This window comes from Carcharodon carcharias, chromosome 15 (assembly GCF_017639515.1).
Source record: "Carcharodon carcharias isolate sCarCar2 chromosome 15, sCarCar2.pri, whole genome shotgun sequence".
NCBI classification, from domain to species: domain Eukaryota; kingdom Metazoa; phylum Chordata; class Chondrichthyes; order Lamniformes; family Lamnidae; genus Carcharodon; species Carcharodon carcharias.
This window is the reverse complement of record NC_054481.1, coordinates 101,620,227-101,645,762: the sequence shown is the minus strand read 5'-3', so window position 1 is coordinate 101,645,762 and position 25,536 is coordinate 101,620,227. Positions and strand designations below refer to the sequence as shown.

Sequence of the window (25,536 nt, the reverse complement as noted above, 5' to 3'; positions counted from 1 at the left end):
ATCACTGGGATGTACAGCCTACTTACCTGGCATCATACCTGCACTGAAATTCATACACAACATTGCTTAAGTGTGGTAGGCAGAACATTTTTTTGGACTGACAGCAGCATCTCCTTAGTGGAAAATACCACTTGCGTAACCACTTGCATAGTAGCAGCATGAAACAGCTTGCTTAAACTGTTCAAACTGCAAAAGAAAATTTAACTGGATCTTTAAAATCCGTGACTAATTATTGATGGTTCCTGCTTTCAGCTGGAGATACAAAAGGCCACCAGCACTGCTCCAGCTGAGATCAGCTAACTCCAGAGATTGACCCTGGGGCTTTCCTGCTCTGTACTATCATTGTAGTATAGCATACCATACTAAATTATTGCGTAAATTGTGGTCTCACAAAGCAGGGCATTTCTTTGAAAGTCAGATATGCCTGATTAACGCAGTGCTTGCAAATTTCCAGTCACTCTACTGTTAAGACAGGGAAGGCAAGTTTAGCAGTGCAGGCTTCAGGGTCTGAAAATCCAAAATGAAACTGTGCCAGTGTAAAAGTGGCCACAGGAACACGTGCAGTTTGCTTGACACTGGTCCAAAGTGGACTCTCTAAGTAAATCCAGTTAGAAAGGAAAAGGAGAATCATTTACCATGTAAACACATTGACAATAAACAGACAATCCTTTTGAGCCAGGGTTTGCAGCTGAACACCATACAACAGGACACTATGGTGCTGTTGTCAAAGACTGGAACAAAATGTAATACTCACCATCACCTCACATGCCACCCCAAATGTGAATAAAAATCCGCAAATCTCCAATTTATCTGGTCACCATAAATAGACATATCAGTGTAGCTCAGGGTCAACATTTACAATTTTGCCCCAGGCAACCAAAAAGCAACTAAGTCCCAGCTATTAGAAATCAAACCTTTCGCCTATAATTTTCTTTTAAATTGTGCAAAATATGTTTATCTTTGGTAATTGGAAGACTTTCATACCAAGATAAGGCTGGTTAAGTGCAGACCATGCCCCCTCTGTCCAGCAGTGTGTTAAAAGCTTATTAACTCATTTTATTAGTTGAAGCTAATTCTGAATGGAATTTAAGAGTATTTGAATAGGGGGATATACTTTCCTTCACTATGTCTTTGATTGTGGCCTATATAATATTTCACGGGAGAGTGGTTCTGTAATCACTTGTAGATAGTCAGGGATAAAAAGCAGAACTCAAATGAAAATAGAAACTGGATTTGGGTCAGTAATGCTTGGGAATCCCAACCACTTGCACTTATCAGCTCAAAACAAGTAATCTATAAACACATTACAATACTCAGGTTAGCCTTTGGATTTCATTCTTATAAAAATGGCCAACATCATTTAATCTTATGATCTTACGGGTATGCAAATCATTGCTACTAAATACTTGGTATAGAGAAATGCTGCCAAAATACGATAAAATACACTTCCTGACGCAAGCTGTCTTTCCTTGTTTTCCAAATACCAATTGTTCTTTGTCAAAAATGTTAACATTTCACTATATTCATAAGGCCGAGGCTTCTTGCAGTCTACTCCCTTTTCCCAGTCACCCTGAGCACATCAGAGATGGTGAATATCTACACAGCTCCAATCATATTTCCTGAAATTGGGATGTCAGCAAGCTGGGATTCAACATTCCTCTCCTGCTTACTAGCCAGTGAGAAAAATTAGTCACACTATTAGAAGGCAGAATGATCCATATCCAGAGCAAATGAAAAAACTCTTATTTAAACCACAGAACCAGTTACAAAATGAAACTGCTGACCCTACTTGGTTTTATTGTTGGTCTCCACTAAGCAGCTCCTTGGAAACATCTTTGTCAGCAGAGGTTGTTTGGGAAGTCACTGACCCATCATTCTGTATTCCCAAAATTATCTTACCTGAAAACCAATGCTCAGTATCATGACCCCTGGAGGCAAAGCTAGTGATTAACACTAAATTAAGCCAATGACATCAGGGAATGCACATCTCTATTTTGTTAGGACCAGAAAGGCCAGTTGATTGACTCAATTGCATTCAATTTGACCTCCAAGCAGAGTTATCAGTAAGCAATAGAACAAAGGTCACACATCAATGGCCACCTTTGGTTGGAACTTGGATGCACACCGAAAAATAGTAGAGACTTCCCAGTGAATTAGTATACTGATTCCATTGTTAGAGTAAACAAACAAGAGTGAAACAGAGTTCAGGTTCTAAGTAGAGGATCTTTAATGATTGAACAGTCTAATTTCCACAAGGATGGATTTGAGCAGTCCCAGGGATTGGTTGCAGCTCAGTGTTTTGACTGATTGAGTGAGTTTTATTAGGTCCAAATTAGTTTCTTTTGGAATTAGTGTCCCATGGATACTGAAATATGGTATTGGAGAGAAGGGTAGGAAACTAAATGACCACCTGCAATCAGAGGGACATGGAACAATGTTGTTCTATGCTCCCTTGGCAGGAAAAGTGTGGCTGAAGGACCAGAAGATGTACGATTTGCAGAATAGTGAAATATTCCCCTCAAATACAAGTTTTGACTTTCAGCATGCAAGAACAGCTTCTGTTTTGGGGGATCTTAAACCCTGAGTAAAAACCAATTGCTATGGCTTCGAAGGAGTCAATATTTACATATTGTGGCAATATGTCATTAGTAAATAGCTGGCACAGACGATGGGCAAAATGGTCTCCTGTGCTGTAAACCTCTGCAGTTACATGGTTCCAAAACCAGACTAAGGATTCCCAAATGATAGCGTCAATAATCATGCAACATTCTTACTCTGCCCTTTTCTTGGAGATCACAACTATTTCCAGCAACAAGAACTAGTATTTTACACCATAAATACAAGTATTCCCTTCATCAGATTCCATTTCAAAGACTGCACACAAATATTTGTCTGCTAGTGTCAAAGTGCAGGAGACTGTACAGAAATACCCTGATGTACACTTTGGCGATCATTAGGGGAGAGCAAAAAAAAGTCATGAGATATCTTCCTATTTGAAAAGATAATGAGTCCTCGTTTTCTTGCCAAGTTTGTCGTTCTTAAACAGTTTTATTTTCCTGTCAGTTGAGTAACCTTTGATTTTGGGAAGTTAAATCTAACATGGGTGAATATTTGGCAGTACCCAGTGTTAGAAAGTAGGTTGGAACTTGTAATTTTCTGCCCATTGCATTTTTAGTTATAGCCATAATGATATAGGGGTATTCTGAAAGGATGCCGCACACCCGCCAGAGTATGAGAACAAGGGCAAGTCTCAGCATCCAGCTGTTTACATAATTCCCCAAAGTAGCAGTGGAACAGCATTGGGGGTCTACCCTCTCAGTCAAGTTATTAAATGCCCTGGTGAGAGTGCGGGAAAAGATAATGACTTATCAGAGTGGTTTGTAATCTCACCAATAATAGGAATACAAAAGTCACAATTCATACTTGGGAGGTGTAGCTTTTAGCAGATTATTTACAACTAGGAGAGAGAGGGGATTAGGATGAAGTAAAACATTCTATAACCTGGCTGTTCGCACCCATGTGTCAAATGAGACCAGGATCATCAGCACCAGTCTTCAAACCGTTGAACTGTTACAAAAATTAAATATACGCACAAATATTTGAAACATAATTGCTGAGTTATCAAGCTCACAAGTTGCATCCACCAAAGAGAACTTTATTTTCACATTGCTCCCAATTATTTTTCCTGCAAGGTTGAAGAAGCTGACTGGGTCCTTCCACTTATTCCATTTGTAAGCCAACCAACCAGGTAGAATGCAATAGCGGCACGGGAAGATGGACTTCAGCATTCCTAGGCTGGGAGAGAGTGCCATGGGATGCGATTATTATCCAGTGATTTCTGCTGGAAAGTGCACGTGTGTGTGGATACCAGATAGGGTTCAGCTTTGGTGCTCTCCAGATTCAAATAACCTAAAGACATTCAATATCTAGGTTCTCATATGAAGAGTGGCCACTTGGGCACAGTGTCAAAGGGCGACCAGCGCCCATGGATTCATTACCCCAATATGAGTCTGCACCTTTGTAGAAGAGGTGTGGGAAGGTGTGAGAAAATTAGGAGAAAAAGTGACCTGGGAATGACTTCAACATTCCTCCCTTTCTAAAGCAGCAAGCACAGGCCCAATAACTTAATGACTTAGGGCTGAGAAAGTGGAAGAAATACAAAAAGAGGAAGGGAGCAAGAAAAGGCAAATCTATGGCACAATATACCCTTGCCTCCATCGTTCTGTGCCCTGCACCATTCACCCCAAGAAAGGTAGGGCAGAGAGTGTTACAGCTGAGTCTTCCTTAAAAGAGTTCCAAATGTGAATAGGTTAGCTAGCCCTAATAATGGTATAGAATGCTTTGAAATCTTCATGCTAACCACTTGAGAGATGCACAACCTCCAGACAATTGAACATGTAACATGTTTGTAAGATGGAATTTCTCTTCAAAATTCAGAGTTGCAGACGCAATTGAACATGGTGCAATCTTATAACAGAGTGTACTTCTGGTAGACACATTCAACAAATGCAAATCTGTACAAAGTCAGAACCCTACAAAGTCAGTGGAATCTGCCAAATCAGCAATGTGTTTTCATTCTTGTTGTGTACTGTCGGCTTGAAGTCTCTGTTAAAGTTCTGGTAGCCCCTGCCTCCAGAGGCAATGGCAACTGAGCTGACCTTCTCCTTTCTGACAACCTCTCGGGCTGAAGACCTGCTTCGAACCCACACGTCCGGGTCATCTACTATCTCATAGATGGAACCATCCTCAATGCTGTGCTCCAGGGAGCTCTCAGTGGCCTGGGCCTCGCTGCCGTGTGCTGACAGTAACTGACCAGGCAAGTGAGAAGTGGAGCGTAGGTTGTAACGCAGTGAGATCCCTTGCTTCTTATCCAGGTGGTTGTGCTGCTCGTGAAGGGATTCCTGCGAGGAAGAATCCTCTTTGCCATTCCCTTCTGGATATTCAGGCATGTCCTCGGTGGACTCGCTTTTCAGTAATTCCAAGTCCAAAGAGCCAATGGTGGGGATCAGAAATTCCACAGGCCCACAGTGTGCGTTGAGAGAAATCATTCCCTTTCCTGCACAGGAGAGAGGGATAAAACTCAGTGACTGGGAACATGACTAAAAACACAATACAGAGTCTCGCCCGTTGGACAACTCCCTGTGTCATCATTTTAACTTGAACCACTTAACAGGGGTGATATGAATGAAAGAGGTCCGTCTATGCAAGGATGCACAAAAATAGATTGTTTTAGAAACACCAACATCAAGCAAGGGTTCAATGCAGATTCATGCTTCTTCTACAGTGTCCTGACAAACACTTCCCAAGTATAATGTGGACCAGTTGCAGATAAAGCTTCCTCCACACTGCCCTTACACTTTCAGACATTTAGGAAGTGATTGCAGTACAGCTAATCTCCTCTGACACTGCTGAACAACAGGCCTTAACCCCCAGCTCAAAACAGCATCCATTACTACACTTACAAAACACATATTCCTTTTAACTGTCTAAATTTCTGAACCAGTTTGGTGCTAATTAGTAATAAATTATGCATAATGTTGGATTCATATATGTTCCATTGCACACCTTCATTCACTGTGGCACTACATCACAAGGTATTCTCTCCTATCTATCTGGTGTTTGAGTAACCATGTCAGTCCCTCTGTTCTCTCTAGAACTTCAACAAGACTCATCTTGTGAAAGAAACTACAAAACTGCGATTATTAAAAGAGAGAAAAAATTTTTTTACCTGTTACTTTTGGAATTCCTTCAAGTTTTGATACTGGTAAAGCAATCAAAATTCCTTGATTGGTCCCAACCCAGAGCATCCCTTGGCAAACCAGCAAACACGTCACCAAAATATTCCTTTGGCCTTAAAGAAGGAGGAGGAAGGAGAAAAAACATCATCGTACAAAAGTCCAGAATCCAGATAATCTTAAGGTCCAGGAGCAAGAAGTTGTTCTTTGTATTCAAACCGAAGGATTGTGGGGGCCTGGAACGCACTGCCTGAAATAGCGTAGTAGGGGCAGAAACCCTCAACTCAGTTAAAAGGTGTCTGGGTATGCACCTCAAGTGCCGTAACCTTCAGGGCTACGGACCAAATACTGGAAAGTAGGATTAGGCTGGGTGGCAAGTTTTTCAGCTGGTGCAGCCACAATGGCCTTTTTCTGCGCCGAGAACTTTCTACGATCCTACGAACAAAAGAGTACTTCCTCTGGACATTTTCTCTTCCCTTTATCTAATCACTAATACTATAATTAATAATAGAATTTAGGAATAGAATAATGACAGGCAGACTGTCAAATCAGACCATGAGCTTGGTTTTATATCATCAGCATTGAGAGCCTGTCTGGCCATTTAAATAAATCTGGGCCCTTTCCACATTTGATCTTTTCCATTACCATTGGCAATTTCTCTCTGCAGCCACTAAACAGACATTAAAAACCAACAGAGAGATGGCAGTATGTGCAGAACCAACTACAAAGTATACAGACTTTTGGATTTACTTAACGGATTGTGGTCCGGAGATTAAGATTGCTTTCCTATTCGGCAATCCATCAGTCCCTGTATTTCCAAAAAAAGCTATGACATTTAGCCTTTCCAGCTACACTTATGCAGGTACTGTTGGGCATTGCAGCCTACCGATGAATTAACTGTCTGTGTTTGATGTGTAAGGATTGATCGGTATTGACATGGGGCAGGATATTGAGTTCGGCGAGCGGGGGTGGGGGGTGGGCCCACTCGCTGAGTAAAATGATGGGCGGAACTCCCGACATCACCCCGCGTTATTTCAATTTTCAAGTCAGCGGTGGCGCAGCCGAATCAGCTGTGCGCCCGCCGACCTGTCAATGGCCAATTGAGGCCATTTAAAAAGTAATTGAACTAGTTAATGGGCCTGCCCATTCAACCTTAAGGTTGGCAGGCAGGCCAGGAGCCTTGACGGACTTCAGAAAAAGCATGAAACCTCATCCACTAACGGGATGATGAATTAAAAATGATGGACATTTCCCAACTCATGTGACAGTGTCACATGAGGGGACGTCAGGGAAAGTTTGTGCATCTATATTTCACATTTTTGAATTTGGCGCCAATCTCCCGGAGGCAGCACTTAACCTCAGGGAGATGAGTGCGCTCTTTTGCGTGCATGCACGAAAGAGCTCCTTCTCGGTTTAGGGAATCCACCCCCGCCCGCACAGGGAACGCATAGTGTTTCCTGGCGAACGTCACGCTGGGTGGGCTTTAATTGGCCCATCCACTTAAAATGGCACGAGCCCCCGATCGGAGGCGTGCCTGCACACACCCACTCCCTCCCACCCTCCCTCCTATCCACCACCACCACCCCCGATGCGGGGGAACATTCTTCCCATGGAGTTAGTTCAATTGCAACTTCCGGGTTTCTGAAGGGCTGGAAAATTGCCTATTAAAGCCATTCACCAGTCAATGATCATAACAAGATGATTGAAACAGACCAAGATAGGCTATATACATTTTGTGCTTGGCCTAAATAGCCAAGTGGTTATGGTACTGGGTTTGTAACCCCAAGATCAAGAGTTCAAATCTCACAATGGCAAAACTATGAAACAATGTAACTTCATCTGAATAGGAACAGATAGAAACGGGTTTGTACTCCAAAGAGTTACAACTTTGCTTGGCCTAAATAGCCAAGTGGTTATGTTACTGGGTTTGTAACCCCAAGATCAAGAGTTCAAATCTCACAATGGCAAACTATGAAACAATGTAACTTCATCTGAAACAGATGGAAACAGGTTTACTCAAAAGAGTATCAAGAGTTCAAATCTCACAATGGGAAACAATGTAACTTCATCTGAAACAGATGGAAAAGGGTTTGTACTCGAAAGAGTTACTGTAATTTAAAAGATTATCAAGAGTTCAAATCTCACAATGGCAAACTATGAAACAATGTAACTTCATCTGAATAGGAACAGATGGAAACATGTTTGTACTCAAAAGAGTTATATAAATTTTGCTGGGTCCTTGCTTTTTTTTGATTTATTGATCTATATATCACCAAAGTTAAAAATGGTATACAATGGTGGTCAATCACTGGGTGGCAACACTCATATAGGAAATGCGAATAAGATGTCTGAATAAAAAGCGTGAGAGAGAACATGAGTGCTCAGCTGTTTATGGTGACAACAGGAAAGCCGTGGAACAAATATCTGCAGCATTTTCTGGTTTTACTTCAGATTTCCAGCATCCGCAGTGTTTTGTTTTTCAACTGTTGAGCTGTAGCAGTTTTGTGATGGGATTTGTGTAACTAAATGCTTGGCCAAGGCTGACTAAATTTAGGCCAGGTAGTTAGGAAGGAACTCACCCTTCTGAAATGGGTTGCCTTCCTAAATCATATAAATCTCATCTAGAAATCAGACGTGTGCAATACTCAAAAAAATGTGGTTGCATTTTATTATGCTGGTCTAAAAACCATTCAAACCAATTATCGCATCCTGCTTCAGGGACTCCTCAGTCTCATTCCACACCCTAGCGTTGGGACTTTGAGTTCAACTCAAAACAACCACCTTCCCTTCACCCGCCCCCACCTCCCACCCCACTCCATCCCCTCAGGGATTCCCAATGTCCCACTTTACACCCAGTTCATCAACAGTGTTGTAATCTGGTTTAGAGGACAATTGGGAGAACTGCTCAAATTCCAAACAGCTTTCCTGATTTGAGTTAATTTAACAAGCTGCAGCAGGAACCGTTTAAAGCAATTCTCACACTAAAATAATATTTTGTTACAATGGGGTGAGAAAGAGAGCACTAGGGACATTAAAATTAAATGTTGCTTATCAAAAAATCAGGTGACCAGAATGTAAATATTTTCAGTCTCTATCATGATTACTTTAACATAAACTGGATAAGTTCACTAGTATTCATAATACAGTGTGGGGCCCAATTATAGCCCAGCTCCCCTCAATTACAGCCTTATTTGTGGCTGTGAGATGTTGCCAGAGATGATACTCGGCTCTTTTTCTGCTCATTTACTTGGTGGCCATCAAGGTAAAGAAAGAGGATTAAGAAATGGAGCTATCCCAGCAAGTATAGAGGAATTAAAAGGGTCCCTTTCCCAAGGAAGGGGGACAAGTGGTTGCAGGATGCAAGGCACAACTGCTTTGGATCAGTGGTAGTACTCCTGCCGTGGTCAGGAGGTCCATGCATGGGCTTAAATCCCACTCCAGAGACTTGAACACAAAATCAGACACTGACGGAGTGCTGCACTGTCAAAGGCATCACCTTTTGGATGAGACATTAAACTGGAGCCCCGACTACCAGCATAAAAGATCCCATGGCACGATTTTGAAGAACAGCATGGAAGTTCTCCCTGGTGCCCTGGCCAATATCCCTCAACCAACACTACTAAAATCAGGTCATTCATTGTGGTTCGTTGGAATTTGTCTGTAAATTGGCTGCTGTATTTCCTACATTTCAAATGAGGCTATACTTCAAACTACTTAATTGATGGGAAAGTGCTAGGAATGTCTTACGTTTGTGAAAGGCACTGTAAGTCTTTTATTCTTTCAATATTTGAAGTTAGGAATTTATTTCCTAGGATCCTAGGTTTGCACCTCATCGTTACTTGGTACAGTGGGTACTATTCCTATGGGCCGCCCTCAAACACGAGGCTGGCATTGCTACCTTTGAAGTTAAAATACATGGGCCAAAATGCAAACAAATTGCAGGTTTCCTGTGCAGTGTGAAGCATCTTACCTGGAGTGAAGAATGTGCCGCGTGGAACAACATTGATTTCCTGCAGATGTTCCAGAGTCTCTGTGTGAAATAATCGAATGGAGGACCCTGCAGAGAAGGCCATCCACACCCCACCACCAGCTTTCATCATATGAGTCACGTTCACCTCGTCATCAGGGTGGGCATCAAAACACTGCCAGATACCAGGGAGGGAAAGGTCAGTTTTGCTTGCTAAAGAAACACCATGACATTGTTTTAAAAGCAGTGCCAAGCCAAATCATTCTTAATTGTTTAGCAAACTGAAAATTAGAAAGGAGTCCCTACCGTTATTAGATAAGAACATTTCTTTTGAAATTCTGTATTCAACCCTGGCATATTATTAAAAAGGAAATGGAACAAGTCACTTTTGGCTGCTGGACAGCTAAAATCTCCTGTGCAGTTGACCCACTGACACTGCGCCAATGCTCACTCTATGATTTTAACCTGCTCTTCTAAGCAGGCAAGAAGTTCATTTCCCAAAGACTAGTGGGATCCTTCTCTAAATATGCAGCTAAGGCTCTGTTGGCGACTGGGGCTGTGGTTGCTATTTTAACCATAAGCCTGAGCAGGGAAGCCATTGTCATTTTTCACCAGACCAGCCCAGTGGGCAGAAGTGTTGGGGACAGAAGAGACTCAAAGAGGTAAGTTTTGAAACTTTGTTTTAAAACTTTCCGTGTAGGGCTAAGAATAGCGGATTTGTCCTTCAGCGGGAAAATTTCGGCCTTTGTTTGGTCCTTGGTGGCTGCCCCTTGCAACACAATCCTCTCCTGCCTGCTGGCCAGCTCCCATTTCCCACCTGTTTTGGGCAGGCAACTGACAGGGGACCGTGCAAATGAGACCCAGCAGTTTAAACTAACTGGGCTTCAAGTTGAGGAGTGTCAAGATTGTTTACTTCCCACCCTATTAGGGCTCTCCTGGGGCTACAGTGCTGGCATCAAGAAATCCTAGGTTAGACGCAATACAAATCAGCTCCGAGCAAAAGCTATTTCTACTCTGTCCCTTCAACCGAGTGACACTTTTCCTCTTTCCAAATCCATCTAACTAATTGTTTTGTGTGCGAGTGTGCCAACATAAGGCAACTTTACCCACTAGGGATTGGATTCAGGCAACCTGAAATTACGTGTAGTACCTTCACAAACAGTGGAGAGAAAAAAAAAGACTTTCACTGAAATTGGACTGAATTTAAATCCAAGTGGAAAAAGGCCAGTGTATAGACAGATGTCACCAAGTCCTACCTGCAGATAAACATTAACAGAATTCTGATGAGCAGAATCACTACATAGGGCTGGAGGACACAATCTAAAAGGCAGCCATGTCTGAAGACAATCGTCCAAACAGTGATGGTGCCCCCGTTTGCTTTTTCCACACTGAACCAATTATAAAACTGGCATAAACACTCAATATAACTCAGCAAGACTAAAAAGGTACAAACTCCCAAATTCCTGACAAGAGGAAAATGGAAAACTTTCTCAATCGATGAAAAGGCAGTTCATCCCAAAGCCTTCATTAACAGGTGCCGTGATTGATAAAGTTAGCTCTGCTATGGCAAACTGTGGGCTGATTAAATCACAAGGTAGCACTTGAGTATGTTATTCGGGCCTCTCTCTACCCCAATGCAAAACCTATTCATTCAATATCTCTCACAGCACGGTCTCATTTTTTTTCAGCAGGTAGGTTGGCCATCAACAACATAAATGGGTAAAATGTCCAATTCCTTCAGAAGGAACATGGGCATAACTGTAATTGGGAGCAATGTCTCACGGATGCAGCTTTTACAATTTGAAAAGGAAATCAATGAGAATAATTACTGTCAATGAATGTCAAACAAACTCCATAGAACACAGCACACTTGGGATTCCCCAATGTATTATTGAGCTGTACACTTCAGTAAGGTTCCAGGATAAATGCCCCAGATGTATTTCCTCTCAGCCAAGGTACCCAAAAGAATGCTATAAATCAGTATCAGGTTGGCTTAGAAACCTTCCAACTGCTATTCCTGCTTCTTATTGCTAACCAGCAGAAAATGTTGTGGGTGATAAGATTTGGCCAGGTTGTGATACCCTTCACAGCACAATAATATTGACGCTTTGAGTATCTAGGCTCACACGTGGCCTCTTTAGAGCTGAGCGAGGGAAACCAATGCCAGTGGAACTACACTCCAGTAAGAATCCATCCCTTCAGAAGTCAAGGGGAGAGAAACAAAAAAGCACATGGAATGTTTAGAATTTACAGCATAGGCTGTCAAATTCAGCTGAATCCAAGGAGATCCATTTTGTGTTTTGTAAACAAAAAAATGCACGGAGGAAGGAAAAGCCTAGTCAGCCTTGCAAGCCAAACTAATTTTTCTGGTTCACTGCTGACAGATACTTCAGCAAATACAGTACATTCAGTCCCTGTCAAAAATATTCCAACAGACTAACTGAGATCAAGATTTCTCTTTCTCTCCTACATCCCCTGGTTTCGCAGTTGATCCAATAAATATCATACACACAGAAGTAATGGGTTCTTAAGTTTCAGCAGACTTACTGTAATACCAGACTACCTCATCTATAGCCCAAGGAGGAAACAAAAGCAGATAAAAATCAAAGTTAATTTCTGATTCAACAATTCATCATATAAATCAGGTAACTTTTATGTTTAACATGATTTTGGATGAACGTATAAGGATTCTTTTAACTGTATTCATGAATTATACTAAAAGGATTATGTGCATTCGCTCTAAAATTGGGTGTCAGCCTTCGCTCAGTGGTGGCACTCTCACCTCTGTGTTAGAAAGTTACATAGAATTGGAGAATAAGCAGCGCAAACAGGCCATTCAGCCCAGCCACCCCATGCCAGTCTTTATGCTCCAGTCTTTCTCCTATCCTTCCTTATCTAACGATTAGCATAACCCTCTATTCCCTTCTCCCAGATATGCTAATCAAGCCTCCCTCAGCTGTATCTAAACTGATTGCTTCAACTACTCCACTTGTTGACGAGTTCCACATTCTCAACTCCAGGTAAACAAGTCACTTCTAAACTCCCTATTTGATTTCTTGGTAACTATCTTGTATTGATGGTCTCTAGTATTGCTCTTCCCCACAAGTGCAAACACACTCTTTGGGCAAGATTTCAATTCACTGAAAGCCCATCCACTTGCAGAGCAAAGTCAAGTCCTGTGTGTCTACTCAACCGATCCTCTAATTATTTTAAAGGCCTCGATTAAGTCAACCCCTCTCAAAGGAATGAGCTCAGCCTGTTCACCCTTCCCTGCTGGGTAATACCTCACAAATCTGGTATCATATATTTTGCACCCTTAGGTTCAATAAAAATTTAGCATAATTTCTCTACTTTTAAATTCTATCCTTCCAGAAATAAACCCAAGTGCCTGGTTTGCCCTATTGACCTGTGTTGCAACATTTATGATTTATGTATTTGTACTGGCAGATCCCTTTGCTCCTTCATCCCCATCCAGTTAGTAACATACAAATTAACTATATGGTTACTATTTTCCTTACCAAAATGTAATGCTTCACACTTGTGTTGAAATTCATCTGCCAATTGTATGTTCATTTTTCAAGTTTATTAATGGCTTCTTGAAATTTGTTGCAGACCTCCTCAGTGTCAACTAAGCCCCCTCTTCTCCACTACCACCACCCCCCCCCGCCAAATTTGGTGTCATCTACAAATTAAGAAATTATGTTTTTGATTCCAAAGTCTAAATTGCTAATATGAACTGTGAACAGTGGTCCTCGTACTAGACCTCAGTTCCTACCTTCTACCACTGAATAACTACCCTTTACCCCCACTCTCTACTATCTGTTTTTCAGCCAGTCAGCTACCCATTCTGCTCATTGTCCCCAATTCCACAAGCTTCAACTTATTAATTAGTCAATGTGGTACCTTAGCAAAGCACTTTGGAAATTAGATACATATCGACTGCATTATCCTTGTCTTCTCTCTGATACTTCTCCAAAGAGTTCAATAAAGTTGGTCAAGCAAGACTTGTTCAAATCCATTATTGTATGATATTATTATATTTTTGGTTCTAAGATGTTCTTCTATTCCCTTAAGTAAGGGTTTCATTATCTTTTCTTCCACGGATGTTAAACTGACTGGTCTATAGTTCCCTGGGCATATTCTAACACCCTTTTCAAAAAGATTGTGGGTTGAGATCCTACTGCAGGGACTTGAGCACAAACTCTAGGCTGACACTTCAGTGCAGTATTGAGGAAGTGCTGCTCTGTTGAAAATGCTGCTGCTCGGTTCAGTTATCAAACTGTGGCCCATCTGCCTTCTCAGGTTCACAAGACGATACTATGACACTATTCAATGATGATCGGGGTGTTCCCCTTGTTGTTTGAGCCATTTATCCCCTAACCAATACATAAAACAAATTATTTGTTTCTTTTTTAATTTAATTGCTATTTGTGGGAGTTTGCTATGTGGCTGCCATTTTGCAACAGTACCTACATTTCAAAAGCACTTCATTGGTTGTCAAGCCAGTTTAGGATATTCTAAAGGTTGTAAAAGCCACTTTAAATGCAAGTCCTTCTTTACAGTACTGCAAGCAGCATGGGCCACTGAAGTTGTGTTCAATTACCCCTCTGCCCTTCAGTACAGAGAAAGATGAAGAGCTTCCTGTGGTAAGTAAGGCAAGTGGCAACAGTATACTAGCACAACTTTTCTGGGAGCTGTGTATTCTAAAATGAAAAGGGTAGTAGCAATTGGAAAAGTGGGATATCCAATGCAATTTTCTAGGCCAGATAGCAGAGAGTCCTAGGTTAATGCCCACAACTTCGCAAAGAATTCCCTATCATGGTCCAGTTAGCAAGAGGAGCATGATGACAAGTATAAGAAATAAATAGAAAAGGTGCTACTCTGCCTTCTGTACATAAGTTGCACAAGCAGAGGTTTGGTGATTGCATGATGGTAAGTGGTTCATATACTAGGCACTAAAAAAACAACAATTAAAAATTAAGTCAAGAAGGAAAAAAAGTCAGGCAGAATTTATTTTCACTAAAGAGCATTAGGTTTGCACACAAAAGGCCATTGAGGCATTAAGAATATAAGAAATAGGAGGAATAGGCCATTCATCCCTTTGAGCCTGCTCCGCCATTCAATGAAATAATGGTTGATCTTCTATTTCAACACCATTTTCCTGCACTATCTCCGTATCTCTTGATGTTTTTCAAATGTAGAAATCTATCGCTCTCAATCTTGAACGTACTCAACGATTGAGCATCCACAGCACTCTGGGGCAGAGAATTCCAAAGATTCACCACCTGAGTGTAGAAATTCCTCCTCATCTCAGTGCTAAATGGCCTGCCCCTTATTCTGAGACTGTGCACCCTGGTTCTACACACCCCCTCCACCGCCCTCCCCAGCCAAAGGAAAAATCTATATTGCTTCTACCCTGTCAAATCAGTTCAACAGGGCATTTCTGAAAAAGAGAAGAAATTGAGGAATATGACAAAAAAAGGTCAAGGTTTAATGGATTTTTCCAGTTCCAGAAAATTTTGTGTTAATAAACTCTCAAACTCGGAAGAATCGTGTTGCATGTCAAAATCTCTGCCAAGACAGACAACAGTGCCCCTTTAAGGTCGAATAGATTAGAGCACGTTTTGTGCCAAAACTGACTGCAGCAATACTCTGGTGTTAGAACAGAAAGCAACATCTGCTAGTTAATTCTATTGCTGCTAGTGGGAGCATCTAAATCCATTTTTGCTTCATGTGGCTTTCATAAAATATTCTCACAGAAATTAATCAAAGATCATTTTCTGCAGCGCACACACACTCTTGCCCACTTTGTAATGCAAATGGCTCAAGCTTCTCAAAGCTAATATGAATTTTTAATGTTTTTATGCGAAGTCTTAAGAGATCATATCATTTAAAAATACATTTTAAAATTGTCCTCCAACGTCAAGGAGATAAGTTTATGGTTCCAGCTGTGCAAACATTTTACTGACTGTCAGGAAAAGCAGTCACTGGATAGGGATCATGCCTACACATAAAAGGCTCCTGGTACAGTGGTTGGGAATAGCCACACGTAGCATGTGCACATTTTTAATTTTCATGTCAAAAGTGAGACAGATTGCAGGCATCAGATACTTTAGTGTTCGATCGATCAAGCTAAAACACCTCCTCCCTCTTCACACCTCTCCCTAACTTCTCCTCTCTATTCTATTGAAATTAGAACAGTTAGTGTTCTTCAGGATATATCCTTCATGATCCTACCTCCAAATGCATCATCCTACGTGCTCTCTTCCACTTTCCTACAGTCCTTACTGTGTTATCACCATCAACCCATTTTCTCTCTCTCATTCTCAAGGCTGTTGAAGTCCTTAATTCTCTCTGTCTGCTTTCCTGCTATGGTCTACAGCCTATAGTTTCATATAACCTAATTTCACTGTAACCTCTGGAAAATCTGGCAATCTATTGTGCGGAAGCGCCAGTTTTCTGGAAATTTTTTAAGCAGACCCTCAACATCACCTGCATCACTTTAGTATAATAATTTGAATGGAAACATGGAGGATACAGTATTAGGATAAGTAAAACAAATTTTTATTACCACTTCATAATGCTTTATGTTTCATGTAATCATTTATAGCTACAGCGTTTCCTAGTTCACACGCTTGTGGTTAGGCATTCTAACATTTTATAATCCAGAAAATTCTAAAATCCAGAAATAACTTGCTCCCAAGCATTCCAGACTGCAGAGGTTAAGAGTGTATTATTGTGATCCATCACATCTCTCCCACTCTTTTCAGCCTCGGTGCCATTTCCTCAAGCATCTCAGTCAACTTTAATATCGCATTCTTTTTATTCTTTCGTGGGAAGTGGGTGTCACTGGCAAGGCCAGCATTCGTTACCCACTCCCACTTGTCCTTGTACTGAATGGATTGCTAGGCCATTTCAGAAGGCAATTAAGAGTCATCCATATTGCTGTGGGTCTGGAGTCACATGTAGGCCAGACCAGGTAAGGACAGCAGATTTCCTTCCCTAAAGGGCATTAGTGAACCTGATGGGTTTTTATGACAATCAACGATAGTTGTCATGATCACCATCATATTTATATTCCAGTTTTTTTTTATTAATTGAATTTAAATTCCACCAGCTGCTCTATGCACCTATATTCAGTACAGAAACAGTTCGGTGAAAATTCTGAGCACGAACATACAGATCACTACCACCACTGTGGTTCTCTACATCCTGGCCCTTGGTCCTTCTCCTTGATTCATGAGTTGCAACAGTAAACTAACGCTCCTTTGGTAGGGGATGAAGCATAATCCAGAGGCCCAGACTAATGCACTGGAGACATGAGTTCAAGCCCCATCACAGCAGCTGGGGGATTTTAAATTCAAACAACAAATAAACCTGGAATAAAATGCTAGACTCATTTGTTTCATGATCTGTATTGTAAGATTGTCATAAAAAACAATCCTGCTTCACTAATTTCCTTCAGGGGAATTCTGCTCTCCTTACCCTGGTCTGGCCTGCATGAGATTCCAGACCCACAGTAACATGGTTAACTTTAAACTGCTCTCCAAAACATCCTGGGCAGCCATTTGGTTGTAGATGGCTCACCACTACCTACCTGTTCAAGGGTTAATTGAAGTGGGCAATAAATGCTGGCCTTGCCAGCAATGCTCACATCCCAAGAATGAACAAGGTAAAAATCTGCTAGATGCAGCTTTCACTGAACCATTTTCATTCAACCTGCAGGCATAGTAGAATGTGCAAATTACAATAGTCACCTCTTGACCCATGCCTTACAGGAAGTCCCAAGCTGATAAGCAAATGTTTACCTAGCCACAGCATGGCCAATGAGCTGGTGACCAAAACTTAATGAAAAACATAAGGCATAGCTCTAATAAGACTACAGAGAATTTTGATTCCCCCCCCTCCCCCCCAATGTAATATGGTTTTGACATTATAGGCCTGGAATAACACCAAAATGGTTTACCTCACAGCAAGCTCTGAAGTGCGTTCTTTATAAAGAAGGTTGGTTTTGTACTTTTTCCCCCATGTTTAGATTACATTGGTTTTATTTGCAACTGGAGTATGTCATGTGATAAGGGCCCCTAGGTTCATGAAATCAGGATTAGGCATTGCCAGCTGTTGGAGGGGACTACTACAGCTTCTCTAGATATTATACATGAATTTTTGAGGGAATTTCACATTGAAACCACTGGGAATTTGTTTTTTTTTAAAAAACCAATTTTCTTTATAAGTGTACCTCAATGCATTAGATTTGAGATCAAATAGCAACAGCAAGAAGGAGGAACCTAGATCTCGTTAACTTCATCAAAGGCTGCTGATGCGGCTAGAATGTTCAAGAGGAAGGAGTCTGACTAGCTGGTAGCAATACCAGTGCTCATACCCGTGTAGTGAAGCAAGAGATGTTGATCAACGTGACCTGGTTCCGACAGCTAGCCCACACCATGTCATCCACTGCCAGCAGAGATTGGATTGAAGCTGACCCAACTTTTACCAATCGGGGAGTATCCCACTCCCATTTTCCCTCTGGAAAAATTAAGGGAAAGAAAATGTTGGAAGAATTAGAGTGAAACGAGATTCAATGGACACAGTCAAGCTCCAACGTCATTAGTTATCACTCCACAAATAAAAAGGTGTCCAAAAAAAGGTGAAAACTGGTTTGAAAATGTAAATATTGTCATCACAGGCAACCACAGGGACCACTCATCTTCCAACATAGTCCCTGATAGAGATTTGGGGCTGTTCACCGATGCTCCAGAATGTTGTTCCACGTCAGACTTGCAGTGACTCCATTCATTTCAATGAAGGTCACAACTTCTAGCTAATGGACAAGCATTTTAAAAAAAATCAGAAAGCTGAAGAGACAGAAATCTGATCTTGGTCAAACGGTTGGGACTTCAGACAGCTCCAAATGATGAGGGAGACCAGTTTGAAAGCCTACAGTACAGTTCATGCTTGGTTACTGAATCTGTCTAAAAGACTCATCCCTGTACAAACGAAATCTGTCACTATTCTAATAAAATACTTCCAAGGTATTGATGGAGGCTACACCAGTAATGAGGAGAAAACTTTTGTCACATTTCACAGCAGGAAGTCAGGGTTGGGCAGAGGAAGGAAAACCATTTCACCACTCTCTTACCATTTGTCCTGGTGTATATTGCGACAGTCCCATTCTGCAGGCCTGCAAACAAGATGTTCAGCAAATGCTTGAGGCACACGACAGGCACCTCTCCAGGGCTTTTAAATATAAACAAACACTGGGTGGCCATGTCAACACTGGCATATCCCACCATACTGAAAAGAAAGAAAGATGAGTTGATTGGGTTTTGCTTGTGGTTAACTGAAAATTAGACACAAGTTGCGTTACATATGTAAAACTTCAAGGATACTATTGTGCAATCATTGGGGGACAATTTTTGCCATTTTGTCAAGTCATGTTCTTTCCCTGCTCAGATCCTGGAATGGTTGTTAATCTTCCCCCTCCACCCCCTGAGGTATTTATACATGATTGCACCTCTGCCTTCTCAGTGCCAAAATGGATGGCAACATGGGATTCAGCTACAGAGATGTCGAGAGTATCACGAACAGTGGTAAGGGTAAAAGCTGCTCAAGTACCCAGATATGGACAAAAGCTTATAGTAAAAGTCAAAATATAACAGGGTGATGAGAAACAAGGCGTAAATGATGACTGCTGACCATTTTGATAAGGTAGAAGAGGGCAACTGTGCCTATGGAATTGTATTCAAATAAAGGAGTCAGTGACTACACAAGAGGAACAGAAGAGGTGAAGAAAGGAAAAACTTTGAACTAAAAATGAAAAATATACTTGTTACATCATCTGACTGGATTTTCTGTTGCTTTTTTCACAGCAGGACATTTATTATAGATTAATACATGTCCTTCATTCACAAAGGACTGTTTGACTGATGACTATATGTATATTTTTTTTGCTCGTAGTCCCCATTGAAAAAAAAGACACAGAGAATTGAAACGTCCGATTTCCCCTTAGCTTTATTTTCGATGCAGCATGTCGACGTACAGCATCTACTGTACACATTGATCTAATTACCACATCAGAAATTGACATAACATATATAACTGCCCCTAGGGTAAGTCTGCTGCATCACACATATCTAATAGGAATCAGCGCCACTCCTAAGTATTCAGCAAGGGGATTAGACAGGGTGCAAAAATTGGGTACCAAGGAACAAGGTATGTGCACATGCAAGTACACAAAAACATGCACACCAGAGGGCAGGTAAGGGGATGGAGTATACCAGGGGCCCGAGCAGTCCCCAAGGAGGGATTGCCAAACAATTAAGAGAAACTAAGTTTCTTATAAATTTAATCTTTCACAGGATATGGGTGTCGCTGGCTAGGCCAGCGATTGTAGCCCATCCCCAAGTGCCCTTGAGGAGGAGGTGGTGGTGGGGGTGGTGAGCCGCCTTTTTGAACAGCTGCAGTCCTTGTGGTGTAGGTACACTCAGTGCTGTTAGAACATAAGAAGTAGGAATGGGAGTAGACCGTTCGGCTCCTCAAGCCTGCTCCACCATTCAAGATCATCATGGCTGGTCTTTGCGTTTCGATTTCCACATTCCCATCCAACCCCAATAACTTTGATTCCCTTGCCTAACAAGAGTCTACCTCCGCTTTAAAAATATTCAATGACCCCCACATCCACCACCTTCGAAGGCAGAGAATTCCAAAGTCGTACAACCCTCAGAAAAAATTTCTCCTCATCTCTGCCCAAAAGGGTGACCCCTAATTTTAAAACAATGCCCCCTAGTTCTGGACTCACCCACAAGAGGAAACATCCTTTCGACATCCACCTTGTCAAGGCTGTTCAGGATCTTGTATATTTCAATCAAATCACCCCTCACTCTTCTAATCTCCAGAGGAAACAAGTCCAGTCTGTCCAACCTTTCCTCAAAAGGCAATCCACTCATTCCAGGTATCACTCTATTAAACCTCCATTGAACCACCTCCAATGAATTTACATCCTTCCTTAAATAAGGAGACCAAAACTGCATGTGGTGCAGTCTCACCAATGCCCTGTATAACTGAAGCATAACATCCTTACTTTTATGTTCAATCCCTCTCGTAATAAATGATAGCATTCCATTAGCCTTCTTAATTACTTGTTCTACCTGCATGCTAACTTTTTGTGACTCATGTACTAGAACACTTAGATCTCTCTGCACCTCAGAATTATGCTGCCATTCTCCATTTAAGTAACATTCTGCCTTTTTGTTCTTTTTTTAGGGAGGGAGTGTGAACAATCTGAAGTAAAAAGAGAAAGCACAGCAATTTGCCACATTTTAAGAGATCAACTTTCTTGGTTTAACTCTGCTAATGAAGTGTTGCGCTTAAAATATTTATTGGTTTCTTTCCACCCTCCTATGCAATTCCAGCAATTTATTTTTATTTTGGGAATGCCAGGTCACTTATTCTCCACATTTCTTATTTTAGTGTCGATATATACTCCATCAACAATCACCATTTGCCCGGGCAAAATGCCAGAGGGCAGTCAGTGCTTAATTAACATTATTAGCACATCAGTCTAAAGAGATCAATGTATGGATGCCTCTGTAGGGCACAGGTGAGTTCATAAGTTCACACATTTATTGCTTCGATATTGCTTGTAGCTCTTTAAGTGTGTCAATATGTTATTGTATTTAGTTTTTGGGTTCGTCATAATTTCATCAGTGGGACTGGAAATGACCAGCTAATCAGTACTGAATAGAATCAGAGACCAGTGTCATAGAAAGCTTACGGCACAGAAAGAGACCATTAGCCCATTATGTCTGTGCCAGCTCTTTGCAAGAGCAATTCAACTCATCTCATATCCCTGCCTTCATAGCTCTGCAATATGTTTTGCTTCAGATATGCTCCAATTCTCCTTTGAAAGCCACAATTGAATCTACCTCCACAGCATTGTCAGGAAGCGCATTCCGAATTTTAACCTCTTGCTGCATAAATAAGCTTTTCCTCAGGTTGTCATTGCTTCTTTTGCCTATTAACTTAAATAGGTTTGTGATTCTTCTCCCAATGGGAAGAATTTCTCCCTATCTACTCTGGCCAGACTCATGATTTTGAATACCTCTATCAAATCTCTTCTCAGCCTTCTCTTCTCCAAGGAGAACAGCCCCAGCTTCTCTAATCAATCTCCATAACTGAAGTTCCTCATCCTTGGAATCATTCTCGTGAATCTTTTCTGCACCCTCTCTAATGCCTTCATATCCTTCCTAAAGTATGGTGCTCAGGACTGGATTCAATACTCCAGGTGAGGTTGAACCAGTATTTTATACAGGTTTATCATAGCATTATTGCACTTGTACTGTTATGTCACTATTTATAAAGCCCAGGATCCCATATGCTTTAACCTTCTGTCCATCCCCATTAACAGAATGGAGAAAAAAAAAATGGCTTGCATTTATATAGCACTTTCACGACCACCTGACGTTTGAAAGTTCATTACAACCAATGAAGATTTTTGAAGCGTAGTCACTGTTGTAATGCAGAAAACGTAGCAGCTAATTTTCGCACAGCAAACTCCCATAAACAGCAATGTGATAATAAACAGAAATTATGTTTATTGTGATATTAGTTAAGGAATAAAAATTGGCCGGACACTGGGGATATCTCCCTGCTCTTCTTCAAAATTGCTGGAAAAAAAGACATTTTTGTCAAAGCTTTTCATCTTGCAATCATCAGGATAATTCGCAAGACAATGTAAAGGGAACAACAATTTATACTGTATGAGACGAGAGTGCTGATTGGTTGGCAAGTGGACTCTGATTGGTGGAAGCATTGCCATGGACAATGCATCAGTTGATGTTGACTGACAGTTAACTGCTAAGCATTGTTAGAAATTTAAACCAGGCAGCTTGACCTTGATTGGTCAAGGCATTACCCTGAGGAATGAAACAGAGGATAGCTGTCACTTATTTAATTTAGCTAAAACAGGTGCAATCTGTGTACACATTCTTTACGCCTGCAAAGCGGGCCCTGTGTATTAATATATGTAGCTTCCAGTACACACAAATGTGCCACACTGTGAGCCCAAATGACAATCTTAAATTGGTTGTCAGTTTAATTCTTAACACATTGAGGATTATTTAGCAAATGTTGTCCAATTGTTGAATCACACCTAATGTTGGACACTGTTTTGAGCTTTGAAATCACGTGCTGGTTGGCTACGGTCTGTACCTTGCCCATTGCGAACAGTGAAAGGGACATGCTGTTTTATACGGTAAACCAGCCTTTGGAATGTACAGCCTACATACCTTACATCACACTGGTACTGAACTTCATATACCACATTACTCATTTGTGACAGGCAGAATGTCTTTTTGACTTAATAACAACATTCTGTTAACAGTGAACACCACTTGAGTTGCTACTGTATAGTAGCAGTGTGAAACAGCTAGCCTTGCCTATTGCTCAAACTGGAGATAGCGTACCCTTCCAGGGTATCCTAAGGTAGACTGGGTAATTTTCAGGGCTGAAAGTGACAGCCTTAGCCCGTTCATGAGTTTGCACGATATACAGCACGAAATGATCTCATCAGAGTAGCCATTATCCCACAGAATGCCTTGATGCCCTATTTTGGCATCAAGCTTGCATGGTGAGCAAATGCCTTGGGTCCTATTTACAAAGTTGCTGATAAAGCCAATCTTACAGCATGTGGAACTATAAGAATCCCAATGTGTATATTGCCCAGTGAAGATAGGCTTGCAATAATCAGTGGTAGAGAACGCCCTGGCAAATTTCTCAACTAGTACATCAAGGAACGGGAGTTCATTTGACTGCTCCATTTCAAAGGTGAATTCGAGTGCAGGATGAAGTCCATTAAGGAAACTACTACTTGCAACTGCAGATTTAAATATATCAAACATATCATCCACATACTGGAAACATGCAGGGGTAGGAAGTTAGGTGTCATTCCATCGAAGACATGCTTCTCATGGAACCCAACAGAGATGTTTGCGACATCTGGAACTAGAGGGGAATCCCATGACAACACCATCTACTTGGGCATGCATTGTGTTGTTTAAACTGAACTCACCTGCAGAAGTTGCCGAGTTCGTAAGTTCGGTGAATACTGACTCACGTAATGGTGGCAGGTCTAGGCCACCATGTTATAGTGCCACAACGTAAATATCTATGGCTTTCTCAAGTGGAACGACGGTTAATAGACTAGTAATGTCAAATGAGCACTGATGCATTTTCCGTGGCAACACTTCCACCAATCAGAATCTACTTGCCAACCAATCAGCACTCTCTTCCCATACAGTATAAATTGTTGTTCTCTTTACATTTGATGTTCTTGAGAATTGTCCTGATGAGTGCAAGGCAAGCTGTGACAAAAATGTCTCTTTTTCAGCAGTACTCAAGTTCTGTACTACCAAACAACTACTTCTTCAAAATAATGCCATGGGATCTTCTGCATCCACCTACACAGGTAGATGGGGCCTTGGTTTAATATCTCATCAGAAAGATGGCACCTGCAGCAACGCAGCATTCCTTCAGTGCTGCACTGGAATGCCAGCCTAATTTAAGAATAGATTGAAATGGCAGATGTGCAGATCTGCTTCCATTTTCTTTAATAAAAGAGGATTACTTTTGGACAAATAGCATTTAGTCTTCTCTCTTATCTAACCTGAATCTAAGTACACCACCAGCTATTGCCGTTCTATGTCATACAGAGCACTGTTCCTATCCCTGGACAGGGAAGAATGAGCTAATGTCGGTTGCGAAACCAGCATAGACCTTTGTCTCCCCAAAAGGAGTGATAGATATGCAGCCAAGAGGAGTACATGATTTCTGCTCATTGTTCTCCAATACTTCTGCAGGAGAATAAGTATTCATGAGCATCAGGCAAAAAGTGAAGATAGAGATAACTTGCATTTATATGGTTCCTTTTACAACCTTAGGACATTCCAAACACACTACAGCCAATGCAGTCCTAGCAGCCAATTTGCATACAGCAAGGTCTCACAGACAGCAAAGAGTGATAACAATTAGATAATCTGTTTTTAGGCACTGTTTGAGGAATGAATATAGGTCAGGACATTGGAGGAACTCCCATCTTCTTTGAAATAGTGCCAGGGTATGTCCACCTTAAGAGGGCAGAGCCGTTGTTTAAGCTCTAATCCAAAAAGAGGGGGTGCAGGATTCTCTCAGTAGATAAAGAACAAGGCTAAACAGTGATTTTTTTTTCAGTAATCTGTAGGCACCCTGTCTGACCATGTGAACAATGGCCACTCCATAGCAATTGACTAGACTTCAGAAGAGTGAATGCGGAGTTGGTCACCCATATCCCAAATCACATCAAATCCTAGCCACCCATCATGTGTGTGCTGATCTACATTGGCTCATGGCTCTCAGTCCAGTAATACTTCGATTTTAAGATTCTCAACTTTGCGTTCAAATCCCTCCAAGGCCTTGCTCCTCCCTAGTTCAGTAACCATCAGTCCTCCAAACCCACCTAGATCCCTGTGCTCCTCCAATTCTACTTCTTTGCACACGCCTGGTTTCCTTTACTCCACCATTGTTGGCCATGTATTCAGCTGCATGCCTGGGCCCTAAGCTCTGGAATTCTTTCCCTAAACCTCTGCCTCTTTCTCTCCTCCTTTAATGTGATCCTTAAAATTTACCTCTTTGGTCAAGATTCTAGCCATTTGCCCTAATATCTCAGGTGGCCCGGTGTCAACTTTTGATTGACATTGCTCCTGTGGTGTCTTGGGACACTTTACAAATAATGACTCTCTCCATCTCCTCTGGTACTATTCCCTAAGAAGAACCACGGGCATCCATGGTTATGCTTGGCAA

The 25,536-nt window shown here is 41.4% G+C and overlaps 1 protein-coding gene across 6 annotated transcripts in view; it reads right to left on the bottom strand.

Annotated features, from left to right (window-relative positions):
- Positions 1–2,203: 2,203 nt before the first annotated feature.
- Positions 2,204–25,536, bottom strand: part of LOC121288259 (rho guanine nucleotide exchange factor 10-like protein) — a 176,658-nt gene continuing 153,325 nt past the window's right edge. For all 6 annotated transcript variants that reach the window (XM_041206761.1, XM_041206760.1, XM_041206763.1 and 3 more), the window contains 5 exons: positions 18,842–18,996; positions 18,086–18,228; positions 9,706–9,877; positions 5,729–5,851; positions 2,204–5,056 (listed from right to left, as the gene is read on the bottom strand). In XM_041206761.1, the coding sequence (XP_041062695.1) occupies positions 4,533–5,056; positions 5,729–5,851; positions 9,706–9,877; positions 18,086–18,228; positions 18,842–18,996 (1,117 nt within the window). In that variant the 3' untranslated portion in view covers positions 2,204–4,532. The remainder of the gene's footprint in view (positions 5,057–5,728; positions 5,852–9,705; positions 9,878–18,085; positions 18,229–18,841; positions 18,997–25,536) is intronic.